Source organism: Gavia stellata, chromosome 28 (genome assembly GCF_030936135.1).
Source record: "Gavia stellata isolate bGavSte3 chromosome 28, bGavSte3.hap2, whole genome shotgun sequence".
Taxonomy (NCBI): domain Eukaryota; kingdom Metazoa; phylum Chordata; class Aves; order Gaviiformes; family Gaviidae; genus Gavia; species Gavia stellata.
The window spans coordinates 7,569,653-7,591,213 of record NC_082621.1 but is presented as its reverse complement, the minus strand read 5'-3'; the positions used below and the strand labels follow the sequence as shown (position 1 = coordinate 7,591,213).

General features: G+C 41.0%; 1 protein-coding gene across 1 annotated transcript in view; it reads right to left on the bottom strand.

The window, feature by feature from the left end:
• LOC104259541 (T cell receptor alpha chain MC.7.G5-like) overlaps window positions 1-21,561 on the bottom strand; it is a gene marked incomplete at its 5' end in the record, with an annotated part of 298,870 nt that overhangs the window by 216,985 nt on the left and 60,324 nt on the right. The window contains one exon of the mRNA XM_059830223.1: window positions 11,082-11,094. Within this exon, the coding sequence (XP_059686206.1) occupies window positions 11,082-11,094 (13 nt within the window). The remainder of the gene's footprint in view (window positions 1-11,081; window positions 11,095-21,561) is intronic.

Here is a 21,561-nt window from a genome sequence, read left to right as displayed (position 1 = left end):
TATTTGACATGACTATCAGGAAACATTTGCACCAAGTGCGATCTGAGCCTTGCCCAAGTTACCTGAAAGTCCTAAGGTAAGGAACCGAATGGAATCCACTTTACGTATCCCCCACGGCCTTCCACAGCCATACACAGGTCCTGAGCACAAGTTGGTCAATCTGTCTACCTGTCCTAAACCGCACCTCTATTCCTGCTAGCTGCAGGATTATCAGCAGCCTGGAGCACGGTTTCTCTAAATAGCAGAAGTCCTCCACCTGAAAACACTTCCAGGCACAAGAGTATCTTGAAATAGTGCCTATGTTCTCCTTCCCGCTGTCCCACAGTAATAAGCCTCTATACAAAAATTGTAAAGGAGAGAAGCCTCAGCCTTTAAAAGCCAGAACACACTGTTAGATATATCAAAGTGGGATGAAATCTCCACCATTTTTTTAAACAACTAACACAGCTGTTTCTAAAACTTCTCACAGTCTAAAGAAGGAGTTTAGACACATCAGCTAGCTAGTAAATCTCAGAAGCTAAGCAAGGCACCAGACCCATAAGAGAAAGAGGCCAAGAAAAAATAAACAGAAGGAAACCCCCAGAGAAAACCAATTTAAGGTCCCAATTTTTCTAATTTATTCAGTTGGCAATGAACCCAGTAAGGGATCCAAACCTAAGCCCCAGAAGCCAGTTTCACCTAATCTTTTGCGCAAAGAAAGGTTATTCATGAACACTAATCTCAAATATATTCCCCTGGAGGGTTCATCCTGACTAACATGGTGCTTGCACAACACAAAGGTCATTCACTGGTTTTAGCAGAACAATAGCAATTCCTGACCTGTTCCACTCACATCAGCACGACAGAGACAGAGAAGTTAAAAGCGAATTGTTTAGAAGGTGCTCTTCTTCCCCATGCCCTCTTTCCTTTGTATTTTAAAGAAGCTCTTCCCTCTGTATTTTGAAGAGGCTCTTCCCTCCCTATTTTAAGGAAGATCTGACAAAAGACCTAAAGTACTCTGTCTTTCCTAACCATATTGGTGAAGAGACACCTACTGGGCTTTATCAGCAGCCTGGTTCCCCTTCCGAAGATGAGTCTGGCTGCATTTCCTGAATACACGCTGTCAAAAGCTCTCGTACAAAAAACCCCATGCTCTTCTGCACATTTCAGGTTCCATTGCAGGAGACTCCAGTCATCGAAATAAAACTATACGTGCAAAATCCTGTTAGATATCCCCAAAAAAACGAAGGCTGGGTTGTCTCCTCTCTATCTCTCAGCAGGTTTCATGTCAATACTTTTTACAGGTCAAGAACGATGAAGTGCTCTGAACATAGGATGCTTTGGCATAGCCAGGAATAAACTAGGACCCTCTCGACAGAAATCATACAGTTAACATTTATTTTCAAAGCTGTGCCTTGTTGGTAAAGAGGGAGAAACATTACCAGAAGCACTTCACTCCCCAGTCCTGAACGGTTTTGCAGGGGAAGAGGTAACTGAGCAGTCAGAATATCTGGCTAGGACACCTGGTCCAGTATTTCACAGGAGCAGAACTCTGTTAATGCATATTAAATCACTTCTTTTTTTATAGGGCAGAGAATTCCCAATTCTCTGAAGAGCCATCTTCTCCTCTCTCTGTTTCTTGCTCATGTAATTCCACACATGGGTAGCCCTTGAGGTACTCTTCAAAAGAGATAAATGTGAAAAGCACAAAGAAAAGCCATTCTTTTATACTGTCTGCACAATGGCTCTTCCTACCAAGGAATACCATGAAGTTCAATCGGCCTGAGAAATGACACAATTCTGTAGTTTGGGGAATGGTTTGTCACAGCTCTCTGGCACTCCATGCTGATTTATGCTGTTTTCATTTTGCTGGGAATCTAGTCATTGCTTCCTTTGTGTCAGTAGAAACTTTCCACTGAAATTACTGTAAGAAGGACTCCTCTCATAATAGCTGTTCTCCATACGCTATTACTATCAGACCTTACAAAGAACCCCAGACTTTTTCTTGCTGCTGTCTTTACACTAAATGTTCCTGCCACACTATCATTTCAGCCCTAGGAGTGGATATGGAAGGAGATTCCCTTCCCAGGATCATTATATAGTACCAATTCCAAGCATCAGGTCCTCCAATACTTCTCAAGATACTTTTGTTCAGATCATGCACTTACTTGGTTTAACGCTGAGCGTTGTTCCTTTGCCAAATTGCAACTTGTTATAAGTGGTTCCTGAATTCACACATCATTTAATTCCTTTGCAAAAAACTTTCCTGCTCTGCAGTTGCACACAGAACAGGGAAACGCCTGATCTGTCATGATTTCTGGATGGGAATGAACCAAGAAGATCCCATCCTAGACTTACTCAACCCGGCGAAGAAAATCTAGGCATATATTTGAAATCTCATCAAAACGTTTCCATTCTGTAAGCTACCTGCACAGGAAAATGCTTGCACCCTAACTACAAGCCTTCATTCTTTGTTCCTCACTAAGAGTTCAGATCGTATATGCAGACTAAAATATAAGGGAGAGAGAGAAAGAGAACTTGCCCTGGCAGTCAAATAATTAACCGTACTCCTAATGCATTTCTGTGATGGATATGCACATTTCAGCCATTCATTGCATATACTGTGTGGTCCCACAGATATTTAAGTGGACGGCTTGTTTCTGTAAACTTTTTAGAAATGCAACAATGAAGATGTCATGAATGCAACCTCACCTAGTCCTCCTTTCCGCCCTTCATCAGGGCATAAATCACTCATGGCGTTTTTGAATAAGATCTGGAGCAAGTCTGGTCTGTAGCTGAATTAACCTACACATTGTCGTGCCCAATTACTAAGAAAACCTTGGGTTTCCTCCTATCATTTTCTACATACCGCTTTTCACTACCAGCATCCTCGCCCTCTCCACCGCCCAGTATTTCCAGTATTTTCTGCCCTTTGGAAAAGAGAAATGCTTGTCACAGAATTCAGCAGAAGCACAGTTTCTCACCTATGAATCTAAGGCAAAATCTGACAGAAAAACCATTCTGATCACAAATCAAGAATGAGGACTTACTAAGATTATTTAGCCTGACCCCTGTACAACACAGGCAGAAAAACCAAGTGTAAGATTCCTGCAATGTTTGAGATTGTCACAACAGAAGAAGAATGACAATCTACAGATTGGCATTATGGACAAATAACTTGAGCTGGGTACATTTCCAAGATAGCTTTGGAAAAGTTCAGATATTTCTTGCTTTAATTCAGAGCAAGTGAAACTGGCCCTTCAACCTGTATTTTCATGTCCTTCAGTAAAGTTGATCACCTTACCCTACTGAATCTAGGCTCCCTGGCCTTTGACCAGCTTCCAGAAGAATACCTTAGGAATTTTTATTTCTTATGTGAAAACATACACTCGTTAGAATAAACTGCTTAATACCACTGAGTATTTGTCTTATGATTTACACTCAGCTTTCAATTTCTCTCCCCCCAGCTTTTTCTTTATCTTCAAAGCCAGATAGGTCCCCACATCTTGAGGAGTATGAAGAGAAACAGGTAAAAAAGCTGAGTGTTGCTAACTAAACGACACTTACTTGGTGTCACTACTAACCGTGTCCCCTGTCCAAATATCTGCTTTCTTCCTCCTGCAGTTGCACTGCTTGAGAGTCTTCTACAAAAATCCACTCTGAAGTTTGAACGTAAGAATTTCTTGGCTAAAAGCATCCTGGTGAGTCCCAGGACCTGACTATAAAGAAAAAGTTGTGCCTTTCATAGTACAAAATGGAAAAAAAAAACCCCAGTCATCTATAGATGCATATTTTATGGGAGATGCTCCCTGGACTGTTTTTCTTCCTTTTCTCTTCAGATATTTTCTTTAAACTAAAACTGCAAACAGGAAATTTCTTCCCTGTTAACAAAAGATTGTTCTGATTTCTTTCTACTAAGTGAAAAGAAAGTTCATTTTACTTTACTGATTTCTGTTTCTCAGGTATATCTGCCTCTCAACAGCAGCACAAATGACCATTTTATCACGGGTATTCAACAGACAATAAAGTCCATCAACCTAGTACAACAAGATCACAGTTTAAGTAGCTCGACTATCTCACCCTAAAAGGGAGGCCCATTAAACTTCCAATTACTTCTTAATTGCTTAGCTTGCACGGACACCGTAGCAGTTTTGAACTAGCACTGCTGAAGTCTCTAAATAGGTAGGAAATCAGTAGCTATTTGTCTCATAGCCCCTGAAAAAGTCTATGCACTTTATGTGATATTAGCTTGGAAATGAAAACCTGGCGCTGAAGGGCTCAAATGCAAACTCCTTTATAAAAGTACCTTACTGAAATTGCAACGGCAGAACAGAATTTAACAGAGACTCGAAGTTAGCCTGTCTGATTTATACTGCTGCACACTTGTAGGATGAATCTGAATGCATCTGGTGAGTGTGCATATGCCCTGGGAGAAGATATCTATGACCAAAGCACAAGAACTTTCCACATCCAGCTCTGCTGAGGACACAGGAGTCGCACTGAATGGACGCTCACTGGATCTGGGATGTGCTGAAACACTGTGGTCTGAGATCACTATTTTTACTGGAAGACTTACTTGGAAGCACAAACAGGTGAGTTCCTGCACCAAAAGTGAACTTGCCACAGCCATCAATCACACTGTGACAAGGCGCTTTAGGTAAACCATTACAGGAAGAATTTAACAGATTCCTAATCACTGCTGAATGGCAGTGTTAAATATTGCCTTTCCAAAATCTTTAGGAGCCAGTAGGAAGCAAAATGTCTTGCTGTGCTGATGACACTATCCACAGAAATTTACTTTTGGTGGTTAAAATTTTGCTAAACCAAATGCTATCACAAATGGCATCAATTAATACTTTACTGTCCACATCAGAGTATATTTTGGGTCTGTAAAAGCAAACAAGTTTTACATTTCACTATTTTTTCCACTTAAGATATTTCAGATAAAGCATGGATAGAAAAAGAGGACAGTATTTAGCATTGCAAGATTCCTCTGCAACCACTATTGTGCCAACATACTAATTTTAAAAGAACAAAAAAGATTTGTCTGAATCATTCCACAGCACCGCCCTTGTAACACAGTACCTTTGGGAAGGCCATGGGTTTGGCGTAAGAAAAATCAATATGGAAAGGTTTTTCAGTCTTACGGATACTCACCAGAACAGAGACAAGATTTCCTAAACCTTCAAACAAATTAAACGCTTAAAAAAAAAAAGCACATGGAAGTGTAATTAGTAAAATTGTGTTGATATGAGAAGCTGAACCTTGGAAACGGAATCTAGGTTGTTAGTGTTTATATATGAAATTCTTCACTTCTCACTTACTTGGTATTACAACAATTCTTGTTCCTTGTCCAAATGTTAATTTCCCAAATGTTCCTGTACCCGCATAGCCAGCGAGTGCTTTACAAAAAACACCCAGAGAAATATGTTTGCCTTCTTAACTTCTCCTCTCCTGGAAGAGAAGTTAACTAAATGTAATTGGGAGTATTAAATGATGGTATCCGTAGTTTATTACTGAATGAGACTCATGGCTTAACTAAAGACATTACCCTCAATCTGTTACATATAATTGTATGTGTCCCTTTCTTTTCTTTCCACTTTAAATTGGAAACTGATTTGTTTCACCAAGGAGTAATTATCAGTCCATCTTATCTATACATCTACTTTCAACCATAAAAACATTTACAAGACAATTCTTCACTAGGAGAAAATACCTCGTTTCACCATCAGTTTATTTCCATTCCTGAAGGTGATTTACCAGATGGAGGGAGAACTCAGAACAATGGTGTATGCAGTAACAAAAGCTTTAATGAATTTCGTGTCTACTGGTACCTCATTTGCTGGCAAACATGATCAGCTCTCGCTTAAAACCCAGAGTTAGTTGCTCCTTGTCAACATGGCCAAAACATGCTGCAGCAAATTGCTTCTACTTCTGCTTAAGGGTTGTGTCATAACCAATCACACAGGCAGGAATAGTCTCATCCAAAGTATTGAGCTACTATAGGTGAGATGAAACCTGCTTTTCGTCTGACTCTTCTAAGTCCTCTGGAAATAAATGAAAGTAGGTACTTCTAGAAAACACCAAGTTCTTACCTGCTCCTATTGAAGATCTGGTTGTCTGCCTTGGGACAAAAATCCGTGCATACCGATATTTTCTGAACACTAAAAAAGCTGATTGCCAAAACACTAAGAGAAATAATTGTTGGAAGCTAAAGACACTCAGAAATATTTTTCATCAATAGATTTCAGTGATCAGGGGGCCCAGGCAAGGACATTCATAAATTCTTAACAACCTTTGATACTCCAGTGCTTTTAAAACCTAAGTTATATGTAAATTAAAGGCAAATTTCTTGGACTATTGGAATGTAAGTACTCACATGTCATTCCCCATTTCCACTCTGGAAACTCAGAATAGAACAATGACCCAAATCATCAGTTAAACTCTACTGGGAACTAGTATTGGACATCTGTGGCCCACATCTGTATGCATGCAGTCCTCAGAAACACAGGCACTCGCTTTCTAAAGCCTTTCACATTTCTTTTAGGCTTTACTTTTAGGCGCATTTGTCTTCCAGATTTAAGGTCTTGATTGCCACCTCCAAAGTTACACCACAGCAGAGCTTAACAAAATCCTGCCCCTGGAAAGTGTTGATTCATGACAGACTTTCTCCCTGCTTACTAAACGGTCTTTCAATTCCTAACTGTGAAACTAGTTAAAAACTTCATTTGAAGTGTCTTTTATTTTTCAGCCTTCACATGGTGCAAAGAAACTGAAACTCTGGACTACGTGTTCAAGGAAATTAGATGTCTTGAGACGGACCAGAAACATATCCTACACATGTGAGTTATCTAAACTTAGTACAGATGTCCTAGTGTCCCTCTACAATCAGTAGAAAACCACAGGCATTTTTCAAGCACAGTTCTCATTTTGAAGATATTCACTCTAAAAAACCACCTCAAAAAACAGCGATGAAGGTAGAAGCAAAATCACCTTGGGCTAGCAGATTTGACCTTTGTCGTGGTTTAAGCCCAGCTGGCAACTAAGCACCACACAGCCGCTCACTCACTCCCCCCAGGTGGGATGGGGGAGAGAATCGGAAGAGTAAAAGTGAGAAAGCTCGTGGGTTGAGATAAAGACAGTTTAATAGGTAAAGCAAAAGCCGCACACGCAAGCAAAGCAAAACAAGGAATTCATTCACTACTTCCCATCGGCAGGCAGGTGTTCAGCCATCCCCAGGAAAGCAGGGCTCCATCACGCGTAACGGTTACTTGGGAAGACAAACGCCATTACTCCAAATGTCCCCCCCTTCCTTCTTCTTCCCCCAGCTTTATATGCTGAGCATGACGTCATATGGTATGGAATATCCCTTTGGTCAGTTGGGGTCAGCTGTCCCAGCTGTGTCCCCTCCCAACTTCTTGTGCACCCCCAGCCTACTCGCTGGTGGTGAGAAGCAGAAGAGGCCTTGACTCTGTGTAAGCACTGCTCAGCAGTAACTAAAACATCCCTGCTTTATCAACACTGTTTCCAGCACAAATCCAAAACACAGCCCCATACTAGCTGCTATGAAGAAAGTTAACTCTACCCCAGCCAAAACCAGCACAACCTTGAATGCTTTGTATTAAAGGGAGTAAACCTGGACTCACAAGTGTGACAATTTCAAGATGAACATTCGCTTATTCTTTATCTGAAGGGTGACACATCCACTAACTGTGGAAACACAGATAGTTGGAAAGTTTCTCATTAGGGGAAGAAATTTTCTTTAAATCCCTAAATGCCAAAGCTCAGCACAGCATCAAGCAGCTCAGGTTTTGAGATGTTTATTTCTGGCACTTACTTGGATGAACAGACAGCCTTGTCCCCTTTCCAAAAGTCAGCTTTTCGTAGGCACCTGTGGAGTTTCACTGTGACAAATAGCTTTACTAAAAATGCTGGCAGTAGCTTTTGACTCAAAGGAGTTTTTTAACTTTGATGTGTATACATAGATCTCCCAGGGTGTTTCTTCTCAAGCTTCCTAGATCAAAACCCTAGTAAAAAATCTCATGACAATTCGCTACTGTGAATCCCACTGCTGTGGGATCCTATCTCACCAGCCCAGCTCATGTCTGTCACAGAGGAGATCGTAGTTGCATCCTTCTATGATAACAGCAACTGTAGAAGTCAGAATAATTAACTGTAACTATGAAGATAGATAAGAAAAAGCAAAACAGGAGTGGAAATTTTCTACAGCACTTCCTCCATCCACCTCAGTTAGTGCTTATCCTATCCCAGTTTACACCAGCCTGCAACACTGAGGCACCTCACATCAAAACTACCTAAACTCCTCATCCAATAGGGAGGGCCTAAACACAACAATGACATTTCTTCACTTTGGGGTTTTTTTTTCAAACGTACCCCATCCCCTGAACAGCACCAAAATGATGACCAAGCCTTCAGGATTGCTTCTTCTCTAAGATGTGAATTTGCCTCTGTTCTCACATTCCCGTTTTTTGGGGAAAAAAACCCAACAACACAAGCACTTCCATAATCTTCCTTTATAACAAAAATTATGGACAGACACTCTACAGAGCAACTCGGTCCCACTTTCTGCCTCTATTTTCATTCCAATAGATGCACAAAGATTCCTAGAAACTGGCATTGCAGCCTCAAAATTCAGTATTATCTCTTTCTTGTCTGCACACAACTAGCTACACATCAGTAAGCCTGAAAACTTGCATGCAAACATAACGGTGGAATATACTCAGATAATTCTCTGTTCCAACATGTGGGTTTTTTCTTCTTTTTCTTCCATTATGCTCACTTGGACTCAGAAGAGTCCTGTCGCAAAGCTAAGTGCATTGCCACTTCCAGCATTCCCACTGCCATGGAAGTGATTACCCGCTGTAGTTACCTTTTTTTCCCGTTTTTTGTGGTTGAAAATTAACCACTCTAGTGCCACGTTCAGTGTTGTTCCAGTCCCAGACATTAATTTCTTTTTCCTTCACTGTCTTTCAGCCCATTACAAAAAAATTGTTTGTTTTTCCTTTTAGTCCTCCTCTTTGCACCTTCCTCTTGCCAACTGTAAAATGTGTCATGTCCATACAAAAATGACTTATCCTATTTGTCACGCTAATCTTTCCAATCAATATTACAATGCAATTTCTTTTTAACGTTTTTGAACCCAGAGCTGCAGCACCCGAGCAAAGCCTTTCCAATGGGAAGTCTGTTTCAACTTACAGGCTGAGGTTAAAAAATTCAGGCTACATTACCATCTCTTTCAGAAAGGAGACAAGATCACATGCAGCCACACAATCACAGAGCGGGTGAGGTTGGAAGAGACCTCTGGGGGTCATCTGGTCCAACCCCCCTGCTCAAGCAAGGCCACCTAGAGCCGGTTGCCCAGGAATATGTCCAGACCGCTTTTTAATATCTCCAGCAAGGGAGACTGCACAACCTCTCTGGGCAACCTGTGCCAGTGCTCGACCACCCTCACACTGATAAAGTGTTTCATGATGTTCAGATGGAGCCTCCTGTGTTTCAATTTGTGCCCATTGCTTCTCATCCTGTCACTGGGCATCACTTTGCTTGCATTTTGTGGTTTCTAATGGCATCCTCCAAATGGCTCAAAGGCTAGTATTATAGTGCAGAGAGATTTCTAAAACTACCTAGTTTGAGATATTGCATACATTTATGCAAATAACCATTTCTGCTTTCAGACCTACTTGCACTGACTTTCAGACATATCCCCTTCTGAAAGACTCGCTTTGAGTTGGCTACACCAGCACTACGCAGTAGCTGAGAACTTCACATTAAGTTACTGGGACCGTGTCCCATCACAAAACTATTGAGTGCTCTTTTCAGCTAGCATAAATGACAAGCCTTATTTGGCTTCACTAGAGTCATTCTTCTTGGCTGGGTACACTTCTCTAACTGTAGTTTCTCAAGATTAAGCTCTCAATCTGATTCTGCTTAACTCATGAATAATTAATTTAGGCAGGTAGACTCATTGCGTGATAGAGCACTGAGGGCAAATTTCTGTTCTTTGACCTTGCTCAGAGTTAAGTGCAAAGCTTTCAAGCAGCTAGAATTGTAAATTGCAGGTGAAGGCCATTTCCTAGCACTCGGTGATCTTTCTTACTCATTATGATTTTCTACTGAAAAATATAGGGAATAACCTCTTTGTGTTGCTAAAGAAAAGCTAACATAAACCCTCTCAACACGTCCCCTGTGAGCTCTTTTTATTTGCTCACAAAAGTCAGCCACTTCTCTTACAACATTAGTGTAGCATTTGCTTTATTGAGGTTTGAGTACTTAGAGTCTCATTTCTTTCTAAGTAATATTTGCATCATTAACGCCCAAGACATTTTACAAACAGTGCTGTCAAAAACAGTGGCCTAGAATTTATGACTCTCAGCAACAAATAAAAATCATGTTTTTAAGTTACAGTTTTCAGGGATTTTGCAGGAACTAATTTTATAAGTTATCCAAGAAGCAAAGAAAAACATCAGATATAATAAATAAGAACAAAAAACCCTGAAGTACACAAGAACTCCAGTAGTGTTTCTAGACTACAATATATAGATGTCTGTATAGTTGTCTTCAAGTTTCAGTTTAAGATGAGTGTGCCAGCAAAGATGGATTTACATAATAGAGCCTATAGAGTTATGCGTATTTCTCATATTTGAGAAGAAATAACCTTTCTTTTAGGCAAAAAAATAAAAACAGGGAAAAAAAGTCAGAAATTCTTACACTGAGTAGGATTTAGTGTCAGATATGCTCCCTTGACAAAAATTAAGTCGGTATTTGCCACAAGTATTTTCACTACTATAGAACGCTTTGCAAAGACTCATTTGAGTTTTAAAAAAGCAAAAACCTCAGAGCAGACTCAAGCATCTAATTATTTTTTAATCTCATGCATGACTTCTAGTTTTTTCAAATTGCTGATGCACGGGAAAGAAGCATTGTAGGATTTTAATCCAAATTTTTCCCTTCTCAAATATAACCTCAAATCCTTCCCCAGAGGATAAACCATCCTGCACTGTGTTTCTGTCTATAAACAGGCAGTAGCTTTCAAACCCTTTGCAATGTAAGACTGGACTGGCAATCACAATCCGTTTGTCCACTCAGAAAGCAGGCCTGAATTTACAGAATGACATCAAACTGAGAGCACGTGATTTAGGAGCAAGGATCTCAGCTGATACTGGCCTTGAAAGATAATACACGCAGCTGGCTAATTTAATTTAATTTTAATTTAAGTTCATTTAAATGCACAGGGAATAATATGATCTATTTTGTGCACGTCCATCTATTTACAGTGGTTTTTTCCAGTCTTTCTTACCTGGCTGCACTTTCTGTTCTGAATGTGACCTCTGGGAAGCTGCTTCATCACTGTATTAGACAATAGCTTTGAAAGAACTTACTGTAAGCAGGATTTTACTGATTATCTTCCTTTCACTTCACCAAACTGGCTGCTATAGTTGGCAGGGAAGTGCTTTGTGCTCCTGTCAATTTTTCCATGTTTGGGAATTTTAAAAGGCAGCAAGGCCCTTGGAAACACCATCCTCATATTTCTCTAGCTAAAAATGAGCAGCTTACCTGAATGCACTGATAGACGTATTCCACGCATGAATATGAACTTCTCAGTGATCATGTCCACAGCAGCTCACCCCTTTACAAAAACATGACTTCCACCCTCTCTTGAAATTTAAGGTATTTTCATTGCACATTATGAATTTTAACTATTCCTTGTCACATAGAAGTATTGGTAATGTTTATTTTAAAGCAAATTGACAATTATATGCAGGGATTAAATATTCAAAGCCATGAAAAAGCCATTAAAATGAACAGCATCTCAAAAAACAGCCATACCTTTGTCTGCTGAGAAAAGGTAACTGACACAATTACGAAGAAAGAAATAATTCTGCAGTGAGTCTTCTAAAATAACTGAATATGTGCGGATTTTCTTTAGAGCAAAAAGAACATTTATTCTAAAACTTTTACTTTTTTCATGAATGCTATCTTTTTTTCTGTGTCACACTTCATGGAGAAGAAAAACGTTTCAAATGGATATTCAGGATCAGCTGAAAAAAAATCTGGGCACCTCTTCCAGAATAACTTAGCCAATCAATTCCACTCCCGTCAAGCAGTCTTGAGCACGTTTGCTTGCAGCCAATGAAAGAACAAAAAGATTAGAACCAGTAGCTGATCAGATTTTTTCTTGGGTAGCAAACACAGCAGGGATTATGTTTTTACTCAGAGTTATAGTGGCTGAATTGAAGTGTGTACGTGGTTCCTGTGCAGCAGTAAGTTCCCTTCCAACTCCTAGCATCACAGTGTAACACCACTTGACAAAAAACCCCCTTCTTACCATGTCCAGATCAATTTTTATCTGTAAGTCAGCCATAGCACAATTTGCATTTGGAATTTTTCTTGGAGTGCCTTTCCCAGGTTCCAGAAGTACTGTACAATATAGTAAGGAAGGAGGGAAGGAAGTAAAGAAGGGAGAAAGGGAGGGAGGGAGGCAGGAATTACTATTGTTCAAATTATAAATTTAGTGGTGGGAAACCTTTGTGCCTGCCCATGAAAATATTATTTATATACAAAATTGTTAGCTTTCCAAGCTGCTCTGCATGTGCTGTCCCTACTAAAGTCCAAGATTTTCAACTAAAAGCTGGCTGAGACGTGGGGAGAAAAAACTGCCCAATTCATTATAGGATGAAAAGCAGTGGATCAAATCACTCAACAGTTTTAAACAGCTCACCCAGAGTTCCAAATACACAAAGTTGTTCAAGAAACAAAACCTCTCCCTCTGATGCTACATAGATGGAACAGAATTAAAAGCAAGAACAGACCAATTCTGCCTTTCTGTTTAAGTCATTCCATCCTCCTCCAAGTCCCTGCAGCATTTGGGTGTGTAAGAAGCTTTAAGGAATTTAATTTCTCTCTCCTATTTCACACATAGGGGACACCAAAGGATAAGTCATTTTGCCAGAGTCCTATAGCAAGTGACCATCTCTAAGGCCAGTCCTTTGACAACAGGTGTCCCCTTGATTGATGGTACCACTAAATGTGACTATGTCTGTTCAAGAGCACACCCCTCAGTATAGTCATTATTGTGACTGCAGTATACCTAATGAAGAGAAGGATTCCAATGTATGGCACCCTGAATTCCCAGTTCCATGAAATTAAAGAAGGATTATATACACAGGTTTGTGGCATGCAAAATTCCCGGCCAACAGCAGACTTACCTGTTTCCAGAAACAGCCAGGTCCATAGGCAGAACTTGATGGAACTGACATGGCTTGGTCTTTCCACAGTGAGAAACCCCTCTGCAGAGAACCTCACAGATCAAAGGAGCAGAGAGCCTCACTGGAAGAACACAGCTCCTGAGTGCATCTCATCTGTAGCCTTCCTAGATGCAACAACTTGCCCCACCATTTTTTTACCACAGGGCACCAGACACTTCGGCACATGGATTCACCCATCTTCTGATCAGCCTCTTCACCGCCTGAAGCCAGAAAGTTTGTACTGCATTCCTTGTTGTTGACTTCCTCCTTGATTAGCAAGACATCCATACCTTTGGAAGACCCTAGCCAGCTTAAGACATAACAGCTTTTCAGGGCACAAACACATCCCTTAATCCCAGCAAGACATCTTTCCTCCAGCTTTGGACATTCTGACCAGGGAGTTTCTTGAATAACTTACAGTTTAAAGCTCCCTTGGAAATACCAATGAATTTCAAAAGCAGTGCTGCAAGTGTTTCCTCTATTCCACTCCATTTCTTCTGTTCCAAATCAACTTACAACTCTACAACTGTTTTAGCTTGTGTCTTCCAATAAAGCTTCTTGGAATCTCAGTTCAGCTATTCATCTTCTTTCACCCGTGCCTTTCTGGCACTGGACTTTCTAAAGCCTCTCTATCACATAGCAAGGGTTTTCATCTGCACCTGCTGGCAAGGCAAGAATGCAAACAAAAAGCAAAGAAGTTTAATTTGTGGCATGTGCAGAGACAACACTTATTATGGGGTTTGGGTGTTTGGTTTATTTTTTCCATTTGACCTATTTACTGGATTTCATCAAATCGAAAATGTTGAGAGAACAATAAACGCTTTGACCAGCAGGTTGCAGGAGAGATCAAGGAAAGAAATTCAGTTTACATCAATGTATCTAATTTTGTCAGGACCTTTTTAGTATTTTGGGGAAACAGAACAGAGAGGTCAGATTATGCCCAGCAGAATGCAGAAATATCTTTATTAGACTGTATTTTTAATGCTGTATAAGACAACACAAGGACTCAGCTGTACAGAAAGATATTTAATATTTGCCATTCTCATGCCGTTTGGTATTGTTTAAAGTAATAACAAGAAAACAATGAGTTTATCTTCTTAAAAATATCTGTAAAAGTTTATATGACCAGCAAGTGCAATAAACCTGGGGGTGTTGATCGACAGCCGGCTGAATATGAGCCAGCAGTGTGCCCAGGTGGCCAAGAAGGCCAACGGCATCCTGGCCTGTATCAGAAACAGTCTGGCCAGCAGGAGTAGGGAAGTGATTGTGCCTCTGTACTGGGCGCTGGTGAGGCCGCACCTCGAATGCTGTGTTCAGTTTTGGGCCCCTCACTACAAGAAGGACATTGAGGTGCTGGAGTGTGTCCAGAGAAGGGCAACGAAGCTGGTAAGGGGTCTGGAGCACAAGTCTGGTGAGGAGCGGCTGAGGGAACTGGGGTTGTTCAGCCTGGAGAAGAGGAGGCTGAGGGGAGACCTTATTGCTCTCTACCTGAAAGGGGGTTGCAGAGAGGTGGGTGTTGGTCTCTTCTCCCAAGTGACGAGTGATAGGACAAGAGGAAACATCCTCAAGTTGCACCAGGGGAGGTTTAGGCTGGATATTAGGAAAAATTTCTTTACTGAGAGAGTGGTGAAACACTGGAATAAGCTGCCCAGGGAAGCAGTGGAGTCACCCTCCCTGGAGGTGTTCAAGGAACGTGTGGATGAGGCATTGTGGGACATGGTTTAAAGGGCATGGTGGTGTTAGTTGATGCTTGGACTTGATGATCTTACAGGTCTTTTCCAACCTTAGTGATTCTGTGATTCTGTGATCCTGTAAATCCTGGTTTACCATCTCAATTATAAAGTTTAAATTGAAAAGAATATGCTGATGGAATCTGATTTAAAAAAAACTAGAATTTTTTCACCTCATATCACATATTTTTATTATTTTTACCAAGCTAAAACTCCAAGAAATTTTGGGTTTTGCTTTGAGTATGCTTTTAAGTATACGTATGCTCTTCATTCCAAATGCAACCCTTGCACAAGAGGATACAAGCGCATGCAATAGTAATCACAGACATAGCTCTTACACCCAGCTGGGTTTTAGGGTAGTAAGAAATAAGCATCACTAGCTGCATTACATCCAGACCCATTTTAAGAGCAACGTACAGTAAACTTCCACAGTGTCCCTTGGCGAGAAAGTACTAAATAAACCCCAAGTCAGATTGATGTGCTCTGCACATAAGCAGCTTAAAGTCTTGAGGGTGAGGAAGTATTCTAGCCCTAGAAGACAGTGGGGCATCACATGAAAAAAAGTAAGAAACAAAGTTTTCTGCAAGGGTAAGACTGGGGCTTTGATACGTGCATGTTCATGGGGCTGAGTTGGAAAGGCGTTCAGAGAGGTGTTCCTTTTTTTTTTTTTTTTTTACAGGTGGTTGGAGTAAGTATTTGTTTGTGTTGTAACAGTTTGCCAGAGGATACAAAATCCTGTGCAAAGGTTGAGGCTGGTCTAAGCACTTTTCTCTGGCAGTCTACCTACAGAGATGTTGATACTGTCCCCAAACTTCTCCCTTTCTGTGACATTCTTATTGGCTCTGAGAAAGGCAAGGCACAAAAGGAATGAGACTGGGAGTCCTGCCTTGTGCTGCCAGAGCCTTTCTGGCTATGAAGCTTTACCGTCCTTTGTGTCTTGTGGGAGGCTGGGCACTGAAACCTTAGAGATATTTAATCTTGCTTGAGGCGTTCCCACACATTTCTGCAGAAGCAAGCAATGTATAAGCTGGAAGCACAAACACTCTTCTCCCCATATATAAATAAAAATATGAAAGAAAACGCAAAATAATCTCCCTGCTATTCAGTTTTCCTTGTTCTTCATGATGCTTTTCCATTTAACCTTTTGGAAAGATGTTTATTCACTTCGGGTGCTTTTAATGTTCTCTGCCACAGGAGGGAGCTATCACCACTTCGACTTGCTCAGCAAGAAGAGCCACACAGGTGTTAGACAGCATACTCTATCTGTGAGGCCCACCAAGGGGAAATAAGATTAAGCTTGATTTGCTGGAGGTGAACATTTGCCTGAAAGTACTTAAAATGTTTTATTTAAGTTCACGTTGTGGGTGGCATGTGTCCTTTTATAATGAGAAGACACAGTACGTACTGTGACCTGCTGGCAGCAAAAGGGCTGAGGCTGAGAAGCTGTTTGCAGGTGGAATCTTTTGACAGTCAAGTCTCAAAGCTCCTGGTTGCTACAGCAGTTTCACCCTCTGTAAAACCAGAAGAGTTTGCAAAAATGCATGGCATGCAACACCTTACTTTGATCAGAGTGATGAGTGAAGCTCTTGTATCTGAATGATTGTAGGTATCGCTAGACAGTAGAAATGCAGACGTTGCACCTTTTGAGTCATATGGGGCTCTGTGAACTTCTCTGCATTCCCATCCTGCTATAGCATGCAATTAAAGATAACTAGCTTCTTGGAAGCAGTTGCAACTTGGAGGAGAAGCTATCAAAATGACAAGCAGCAGATCCCCAATAGAAAGGTGAAGATGTAAATTTTGCATACAGTGAGCTGTAAACTTTTGCCAGGGAATGCCCATGAGGCTCAGTCGCAGTCAGAAAAGAATTGCAGACTTAAACTGGGAGAAAACATTGTTAGCAATAGGGATTTAATGCTTCATACAGTTCAAAAAGACCTGAAGCCTCCCTGACCCAGGATGTGAGCTGTGGACTACCAATGGGTAAAAAGACAGCTAAGTATACCATATGTATCTTGCTAAGTCAAAATAAGAAAACAATGCAAAAAAGAATTAAAATAGATTAGAGCAGAACAGCCATAAAATTGTACCAAGCAGAAACAAAATTTGTAAATTTCCTGATGCTGACAAAATTGAACAGTACTTGAAGTACTACTGAGAAAGGAATGTAAAACAGCTCCTCTTATCTAAAACATGATATTCTCTTTAAGCAGCATGCAGCTGAAGAGATTTTCAGGAGTTTGCAGTAGTTTAGATTTTCACTTGAAAACTACGCATCATCATCATCATCATCATTTTAATGAACTCTTCCACAGAAAAGTAAAGTAGCTTTCTGAACAGCTAGGCTATAGAAGTTATTCTACAGTTAAAATAAATCTAACAGGGAAGTGACCATGATGATGTCTAGACAAAAATGAAAGTCCTTGAAATGTAATAAAAAAATACAATGCAAGCCTATACAACCATTTGAAACCTGCAACAAAATGACTTAAATATACAGAAAGCTGTCATATGACATAATTTGATTAAGTATTGTAAATATTGCCATTTTGTGTAAATGAAAGTGCTGATGGTGAAATTGGTTCCTTAAACTCTTTATTCAAAATGGGATTGTATTGCAGCAGGTGTAGTAAGACTTAGAAATACTCAGGAAAACTAAAGCAATAAAACTCTGTATTAGTAAAAGAAGCCATATTTTCTTCCACATACTTTGTAGGGAAGGGTGCACTATATGCTCTCCCCCCGAACCACCCCTGACTTACTTGTTGGAATCCTTTAAAGAGCAGAGCTGAATTATTCAACATGTTGGGGCAAGTATTCTCAAAAGTTTGCGATTACTGATTCTGATGCTGGACTCCCTGAGGATGCCAAGGATCTTGAACTTAAATCTACCAAGGGCTTTAGCTGCCCCATTACACCAGACCTCGAGGGCATTTTAGGCTCTTCACTCCTTTTCACATCTTATGGATGAACATCTAGGATCAACAAGGTACACCGAAGGAAGTGTCCTCTTCCAAGATGCCAAACTAGATACAGACACTGTATGCCTTCCGTGTCACTCTAGACATCTGCGGCAGTCCTGCAGCACCAGCTGCAATGCTAAAAGGGCACAGTCCCCCAAAGAAGCTGTCACTCATCTGTTGTATCTTCTCTTTGCATCTGGTTTGGACTCCTGGGGACTTTCTATGCTGAAATTTCAGCTGTTTTCTAAAAATGCCATCCTGCCTCTTGGTATTTGAAACTAGGAGGCAGAGGGAGAAGTGCAGGCAACCAGCTTGCTTTGGATGAGAATAATAAGCACATGAACATCAGACTTTTCCCTGCCTTTTGCTAGAGAAAAAAAGCTGCAACTTGTTCTGCAGGTGGCAGGCAAGAGGTTTCAAAAAGCAATGTAACAGGGAAGGGAAGAAAAAAAATCCCTTGCTGACACATAGCAGAGGAGGAGGGAAGACACCTTTGAGTAATCATGCTGAGCAAATTGTGCAGAATTTCACTCCTGAAGGACTTGCCTTGTTGATTCTCATTGCTTGGGTGATAATTAGTACTCTTGAACTTATCTAGAAAGCCATGCACTTTGTCATTTTCACTGCAATAAATGTCTATAGCTTCTAGTAGACTTCAATTATAGCTTTAGGGATTATGGGCATGCTGTTGACTGGTATGTACCAGATGAACATCATCTTTTATGACTTGAGTTTGTTAGATCTGCATTAAAAGGGGAAAGGGTGTGAATCAGAAACTGCAAACAAACAAACAAACAAACCTACAACACAACAGCAATTGCACAGAAGAGGTGAGGAGATACTCACAATGAACAACTGCAAGGCATTGAGAGTCCTAGTCTGACACACGCATGACCTTTACCTACAAAGAGAAAAATTTCCTAGCCCCCTGAGGCAGGTACATTTATTGTGTGACTTAGCCTGCCCCAGACCTGCTTGACAGATCCATAGAACCTGAGGTGAGAGTGGAGAGGAATGCATCATTGCGAAGAGCCATGAGTATTAACGTCAAGGAAAGAGAGAAGTCCACAGGCCCTGCAGCTCGGATATACGCACTTGCATATGAAGGGAGATGTTCACATCAGCTGTTTGCAGGCTCTGACACTGAGTGGAGAGAGAATACTGTTTGGAGGGACTTGAGAGCAAGCTTCTACTTCAGGTGAATGGATCTCTGGAGGTGGTTCTTCTTCTGAAAACAACAACAGGGTTGGGAGCCGTTTCTTAACCCTAGGCCAGACTTAGGCTTGAAGAATACTCCCTTAGACAAAAACTGTGTAGTCAGATGGGCAGGAGGGAAAGGTCAAACCACAGTCATTACTAGTGATTTCAGAACCATTTTCTGTGCTGTAAAAATGTGCATTTATACCTTTGAATAACTACTAGCCTTAAACTGGACAGATCTTATTTTCCCATATGCAGATCCATGAGAAAACGAAGTTGATGGATACCAGAGGCATATGGTGTAATACGGTGTCCTTGGTGTAGCAGTAGCAGTACTGCTTTTTGTCATCATGTCAAGAGACCTTGAAGCCTCAATATTTTTCTATGCTTCAAAGGTACCCCACCTATTTGTCTACCTAATAAGACATTGCTCACCTGACATTGTCTTCAAGAAATTTCAGACTGTGTTCAGGCTCTGTAAGCTTGAATTGCCACATTAGCTGAGTTTCTGCTGACTGTCGGCAACATCTCCCCCAGGCTTGCTCAGAATGGACTTCACTCATGAGCAGTGGGCTGCAACTCCCTACAGTCTACCTCACACCAGCAATATTGAAACTGTTTGAGGTTCAGTTCTCCTCTCTCTCTCTCATTATGAGAGATGGCAAAGAAAAGCATTCAAGCCCCTGTGCTAAGTGTTACTGCTATCACCGTCTTCTCAAGTCCCATACTGCATTTGTCTTTTGTTGAGTTTCTTATGACTTACTTATCTTCCTGTGCTTTATTTGACTGTGTTAGTGCTCCTGACCACTCTGCCTACAGCTATAGAGAAAGATAAGCTGCTTTTTTCCTCACTGAATTGCACTGTTAATGTGTAATTTATGTCTCCTACCAAAATAATTATACTCCTAATCTGGGCTTTCTTTGAAATTTCCAGGCAAACGTTTTGTGTAGGACAAAGATATCACAGAAATATAGAATGATTGAGGTTGGAAGGGACCTCTGGAGGTCATCTGGTCTCCCCTGCTCAAGCAGGACTATCTAGAGCTGTTTGCTGAGGACCATGTCCAAATGGCTTTGAATACCTCCAGGGGCAGTGACTCCACTCCTAGAGATATTCAAAGGCCATCTGAACACAATCAAATATGGCCACGATTAAATCTGTAGAAGAATATAGATAGTACTGTTAAAATGTTTTGTACTAAAGAGTTCTGCTTATCATCATCCTCAATTATTCTGGTATCACTGGATCTCTCACAGGACAATGTGGTTTTTCCTATATAGGGATAATTCTAAATCCCAAGGTGCTGATGTTAACAGTGGATATTTTACTGTGGAGCACAGTTTCTCTACAAAAACTTTCCCTTAGCTCATATCAGCTGGGAAAGCTGCAGACTCTGCCCTCTTCTGTGGAATTAATCACACCAAGACAATCTTACTATTGGGCTGTTTAAAAGCTCCCTGTTACAGATTTTCTTCTGCAAACAATGATATTCTCCTGTTTTCTTAAGCTGCATGTTCTGCATTGGCTCAAAATTACAGACTTGCAACTGTAAAGTGAAAAGCCACTGCTAGTGGGAGGCAATCTGGAAGTCACAATGGCAGAAAATAGGACAGAGGGGCTACAGGCTCTTTCCTAACTCGAACTAAAATAATTAGACCTAGACAGCTCCTGATAGGGGAAATGGTTCAAAAACAATTCAGCACTATCTGTCTAGAAGTTTAAGAGCTGGAAAGGGGATGTGTGTCTGCACATGTGTCTGTTTCTTCCAGCTGGATCTTGTGATCTAACATGGTATTGTCTTTCCCATTAACCTCCCTTCTCTAGACATTGGCTGCCTAGGTGCCAAAGTTCCTCACTAGGTACAGATAGCTCTCTCCTCCCCAAGGGGGTATTTATGCAGTTCGTTCCCTCTTCCTCTCTTATCCCCAGTTAGTCTAAGCCAGCACAGGCTGCTTTTTGCCACAGAAAGCTAATCCTTTCCTCCCCAAAGAAGGCCAGACACAGCCAACAAAATAGTTTTCTCCAGATAAAGTGAGAAAAATAGACTGCACCTAGTTTGGCTACAGTATGAGGATGCCTGGGCTGTCTTCAGTATCCGTCCTTTGCATCATGTCTCAGAAACATTATTTTGGCCAGCTGTGACACAGCCCTCTTATTTCACATACTCTGGCCTGAGATAAAGTCTTAGAGGAGCCACAGGTCTGGTGACCAGGCTAGTCCACTCCAAGGGGTCTAATTCTGCTCACTGTGGGTGAGTGATAGACTGTGGTAAGAGACTGATGGATGGATATTCCCTCCTTCTCATGATCCACAGAGCTGAAGACTTTGAACCATCTTCTCAAAGACAGCAGTTTCTCTTTTTTTTGACTGAGACCTAGATAACAGAGACTTGGGTGACTGACATTTTGGGGGGTTAGTGAGGG